We start from the raw sequence: 6,000 nt of genomic DNA, 5'->3' as shown, positions 1-6,000 counted from the left end.
ATTACTTGGAGTTAATGCGCCCGGAAGGTCCTCGGAATTGCAATGTGGTGGCTTCCCATTGCTTTATACATCACTGTACTATATTCAAAAACCAATCGCTTACCTTGCGCAGAGCAATGAGTATCACTGTACCGACCACTGTTGTCTCCACTGATTTCAAGGATGGCTGCTGCCCTCTACGTTGGATCATTAGCGAAAGCCCTTCGTAGGCAACGGTACATTCGTGGTATGTATTTCAGGCAAAGTTCACATGTCAGGCAAGCATACGCGCACGCACGAAAAGGACTCCGGCACTCGCAAAAGGGAAATATTCCGGAGTCTGTTATGTTTTAGATATACTACGCAGCGAGTACGTATGTGACCTCCCAATCACGACAGATCAAAATAGTTAACTTCTTTCAGAGGGCCTAGCACCACAACATTAGTCCTGTATCATAGATTAAATTGCTTAATGAATAGCCTGATTTTCCTCCTGTCTGAATTAATCTTAAATTTAATTTGCAATGTTATACAAAATTAATGTAAAATAATACAATATAATTTGTAATATATTACATCCCCACAATTACTGAAGTGGCAATTATAGAGTAATATACAGCGGAGGGGACGAGAGCCAGCGAGGGGTTGCAATTTAATTGAAATAAAGGTAGACGAAGGAATATATAGTGATTAGGTTGGGAATTATGGTTTCAAAACGAGGAATGGCCGCGAAGAGAAAACAAGCTTGAGCTCCATAGGACACACGGGCTAATCCTCACCAACACTCGGTTTAGTCATCACAAAAGGCGTAGGTATACACATAAAACATCTCCGAAGACTCAGAAAGGTATCAGTTTGATTATACAGGTATAATGGTTAGAAACAGATTTAGCAATAGTGTGATCAATTCGCACATTTTCCCTGGAGTGGATGCGGACTCAGGTCACAATTCAGTAGTCATGAGGTGTTGAGTCCGATTCGAGAAGATAAGGCAGGTGAAGTGGGTTAGGAAATGGAATGTGGTAGCATTAACTGGATTGACAAGGAAAGAGTACCAGCAGGTTTGATATTGCACGCAGCTAAAGTGGTTCTCGGGATCATCAACAAGTGAATAAAGAGCAGGACAAGTGATTACATAGGGGATGATCAGTTTGGGTTCAGGAACGGGAGAGGTACGCGTGACGCCATGGCAGTAATGAGATCACTAATCGAGAGGAATGTAAAATACAACCAGGACATATTAGCCTGTTTTGTAGATTTTGAAAATACGTTTGATAGAGTGAATTGGGAAAAATTATTATTAGTATATTAAATAAATTAGGAATAGATTGGAGGGACAGGAGGATAATCCTCACCCTGTACATGCCTCAGGCTGCTCAGGTGCGAGTGGAGAACGGGGGATCCGGATGGGCAGTGTTAGGAAGAGGTGTAATGTACTCCATTATCACCGTTGCTGTTCAGCCTGTATGCAGAGGAAATGATTAAAGAGGCATGGGAAGAACTGGAGGTAGGAATGAAAGTGGGCGGGGAATACATAAAATCAGTTAGGTTTGCTGATGACCAAGCTCTAGTTTGTCAGTCAGCCAAGGGGTTACAGCATTGCCGAGTGAATTGGGGACTTGGTGGGATAGATATGGGATGAGAATCAATGTTAATAAAACAAAGGCTATGCGATTTTCTAGAAAGAAAAAGGCTAAGCATAACATCAAAATAGGAGGGCAAAAACTAGAGCAGGTAGAACAGTTTACGTATCTCGGAAGTTTTATGGAACAACATGGTCAACGTTGGTAGCAGGGATGTAAGGAGAAGAATTGCGCTAGGCAAAGAGTCTTTCACAAGGAGGAGGGAATTGATGACAGGGTCGTTGGGTAAGGACATTAAGAAAAGACTCGTTAAAACTTTGATATGGAGCGTAATTATGTACGGCGCGGAAACGTGGTCACTGAAGCAGGAGGATCGACGTAGACTGGAGGCTTTTGAAATGTGGGTGTGGAGTAGGTGAAATGGACTGAAAGGAAAACAAATGATGAAGTACTAGGTATGATGGACGAGGAGAGGGGTTTGTTGGGAGAAATCCTAAGGAGGCAGGAAAAATATTGGCGTATTGATTGGGAGTGGAATGTTGAAGATTGTAATAGAGGGGATAATGCTAGGCAAAAGAGGAAAGGGCAGGAACAGGATAGGGATGTTGGACGGGATGAAGGAAGTACACATATATGAAGAGGAAATGAATGTAAAGCAGGTTACTGGATTGTGTTTTGTTAGGAGTCACAAATTATTCATTTGATAGTTGTGTCCATTTAAAACCTCACTTTACCGGTATATTACTTAATAATAATTTGTAATATTTGTTTGATGTTTACTGTCCTGGTTTTATATAAATCAAATTTACTAAATGCTTTCATGATTATATTTTATAATACCCCTTGGATAATCTTCATGAGTTTACTAGTCAGAGCTATGCAGAAAAATGTATTTCTCAATGGTTTTAATTAATGGTTAAAATTTGCTAAATTTGAAAGTATTCTCTTTCGTATGCTTAAGCTCGCAATTGATAACGACTATAACATTTCCCGTCGAATGTTTTATAGGAATTGCAGGTCCTAGCACAAAATAAATGCTATTCTATTTATATGCGATCCACTGATCCCAAACACAGCGGACTTACTCGATGGCTTACCGTTTAGCAGCTGAAGTTGGATCGATACGGAAGACGACAGCGTACCTTCCGGCCGGATTTTACCAGCTCATGCTTCTTCTCTTTACTTCTTCTGTTACCTAGAACCTTATCACATGAGGTCACTCAAATTGTGACGCACTCTTTTGAAACCCAGGTCATCCAAATAAAACTCATAGTGGAATGTATTTTCACTCCTCTTGTTTCTGCTCTACAAAAGTGGGACCTGATTTCGTATCTCTTTCAATATATTTTCATTGATATCAAAGGGTGGTCAGGGTGAAGCCAATATGCTTACACGAGGACTTCCGTGTAAATCAAATGTAATAGGAGATACCAGATTTGTCTACTTTTGTATATATTTTCTCCGGGAGAATGAGAATTGACAACAATTTTTTTTATACGGGCATTTATTTTATTATCAATCATCTCTGAAAAAACTATGGGACACAAAATAAGGAGGTATTAACGTAATAACTCTCTGGAGACAAATAACATGGCTGGTAGAATCAGCGTGTCTAGTTTATAATGTGTTTGGACTTCAGCCTTATATTGCATACAATATTTTTCATCAGCCTTTCAGCGATGTGAAAAATGCCAGTTACATCATGAAGCTCTAACAAAGAAATAACAACAATAAAAGACACGATCTCTTCCCTTTTATGATTAAGCGAGACTCCTTATTTTATGGATTTCTTTAGCTAAATCACACGAAGATAAATATCAATAAAATACAGGAGGTATTTTTACAGGCACCTTATGTTAACGAAGAATTGTATTATAACATTCTTTTAGACATACTTCACAAGCGATTGAACGTCAGAAATGCCGCCATTGTACTCAATATTTATTTTGCCATTTTATCACCATGTCGAAATGATGATGCTTGGCTGTAATCGCTACAATTTACTTTTCCGACAGATTGAGAAGCTGAGATTTTTGCCCTATGATTCACTCTCTATCATTTGGAGTGGCAAATAATGTAATGTTGGGATATTTTTGCATGATTTGAAATGAATTCTACGCAGAACCAAATTCTGAAGAAAAATGGTAAATTCTATTTAAAAATGTAATGTCCCATAATACATATGCTCGGGTAGTTTGAATCCTCTCACAACATATCGAAATAAAATATTGGAAGTGGAATGGACAAAGCAACGTCTGTTGACAAAAATCTCTCAATCAGCGAATCACATCTTGGATGATATCATAAAATGTAATCATAACTCACCTATGATTCCTTTCACCACGAAGAGTACAGATGGTCTCATGAAATCTTACCTCAAGAGACACAAAGGGGAGACACCAATTCGAAAGATGGGTCAACGAGAGAGAGACGGTTAAGAAGGTTGTTTACACATCCCAGGGATTGTGACGCCACCAATTAGTAAATGACGCCATACACTCGTCGCGAGGCTGCGACTCAAAAACACAACATACACTGGACTTTACAAGCCCTTTTAACATGCGTCCACACCTTTAAATAATTAAAAATAATTAATTTAATACATTCATAGGAACTTTTCCCTATTTAATACAGTCTGCAAGACCGCGAGGAAGCAAAGGCAGCGACGCGCGCATTTGGTTTCCCCTGCCGTCTGATCCTCGTTGGTCGGGGCTTCGGAATCGCCGTGCGGGGACGGTGCCCTCAGAGGAAAGAGCGCACGATGTCCCGGAGGGCGGTGTAAGAGCCCACGACGAGGCCGAAGAGTCCGAAGGACATGATGGCCAGCCCCCGGATCATCCTCCACCGGAAGGGGCCGAGGCGGTGGTCGCCGTCCGCCGCCGTGACGTCTCCGCCCCACAGCACGCAGATCTCAATGAGGGGGGGAAAGACGAGGCCGAGGGCGGACAGGCAAAGTGCCCCAAACAGCGAGATGAAGAGCTCCAGTCGCGGCACCGCCACCGCCAGCAAGACTGCGGGGGAGGATGAGAGACGAGAAAAGCCAAGTTAGCAACCGGCGGGATTATACGTACACGCAGACCCAGTGTGAAGAGGAACAAACAGTTAAGCCTAGTGAAATGCTAACGTAAACTTTATTTCCCATCGGCTTATGATCTTCGAGGACTATCCAAAAAGTAACCTCCGGTAGCCTTTAAAAAAACACTGGAATAGATACAGGAAAATTATTATTTAGCCTAACATTTTAGTCAGGATTCCACGGAACAAACTCCTATAAATCTGTGGAAAAGTTTATAAAGAATTCAGATATAGCACAACGCCAGTTTTCCGTCAATTTTCTGGTTCAGTTCATTGTCCACCACAGAAGATGGGTGGCCACTTCTGTCATCACCATGGACATTTGTCCGTTCACTCTTAAATGAATGACAACACTGACGCTCAACTCTCATCGCCACTCATCACACTTGGTCCATACAGAGCACAAATTTCCCGATGAATGGCAGAAGCTTTGAAATTTTTTTGACACTAAAAACCTTATCACCAAATGGAGGGCATGTTTGGCGGGATTTCCAATTACATTGTTTATTTCGACTAGTTAATGTAAACAAACGACAAGCGGCGCTATCCAAACACTGCAGATCGACGTGTACTACCGTACGTAGTGTGTGTGTGTGTGCCAATACAGCTAACATTTGGCTCCCCCCGCTACTCCGCTCGCTACAAGAAAACGGAAGTTACTTTCTGGACTGCGTTCGAATAACATATATAACGAATGTTTCATTAATTTAATGTGAGATTGATATTGTCTTCTTCATGGTGAATAACACAAACAAATGTTATTCACCATGTCAAAGAAAAAGGGGAAGGAAGGACAGAAGGGACGTGCCGAGGATGGACCTTCAGGGCTCTTGCTACCGATGTGACGAAGAGGCCAGGGTGCCTCTGGACATCAGTGATTTCTTACTTTCCCTCTTTCGCCTTAATCTTTTCAATCTCTTTTCCTCGGCATCCCTCAATCAGCACGGGGCCATTTGTACAAAGCCCCAGCCTAAGTAAGGCATAACTCAGTCGACCAAAACATGGATAGATAAATTATACTGGCTATCATGTATGAAACCTAAATAACTTCTCATGAATTCAAAACTACCTCAATGGAATAACTTTTACATACTATGGTACAAAAAGTCAGCCTACTGACACAATTTCGACGAAATTTTTAGAATAGAAAAAAGGAATCCTGGGTTTGTTGATAAAATTTTCTTAAATGACTTGTTTCTGTATAATGTCACAAGGGATCAACTTTACTTTGAAATAGACTACCATATTTTTTTATCCGAAACTTTAAGGAATTTTAAGAGGCTTCAGGATTTATCCATTGGGCAATAGTTATCCTGGAAGGATTCTTGAGCGCCACGTAAAATCTCGAATTCCTCTTTTTTGA

At 41.0% G+C, this 6,000-nt stretch overlaps 1 protein-coding gene across 1 annotated transcript in view; it reads right to left on the bottom strand.

Moving 5' to 3' along the window:
• Positions 1–3,691: 3,691 nt before the first annotated feature.
• LOC139692167 (proton-coupled amino acid transporter-like protein acs) overlaps positions 3,692–6,000 on the bottom strand; it is an 82,268-nt gene continuing 79,959 nt past the window's right edge. The window contains exon 11 of the mRNA XM_071590231.1: positions 3,692–4,573. Coding sequence (XP_071446332.1) covers positions 4,305–4,573 — 269 coding nt within the window. The 3' untranslated portion in view covers positions 3,692–4,304. The remainder of the gene's footprint in view (positions 4,574–6,000) is intronic.

The sequence above is a fragment of the Hetaerina americana genome, unplaced genomic scaffold, assembly GCF_022747635.1.
Source record: "Hetaerina americana unplaced genomic scaffold, ioHetAmer1.1.p SCAF_4, whole genome shotgun sequence".
Classification (NCBI taxonomy): domain Eukaryota; kingdom Metazoa; phylum Arthropoda; class Insecta; order Odonata; family Calopterygidae; genus Hetaerina; species Hetaerina americana.
This window is presented reverse-complemented; position numbering and strand designations above follow the sequence as displayed.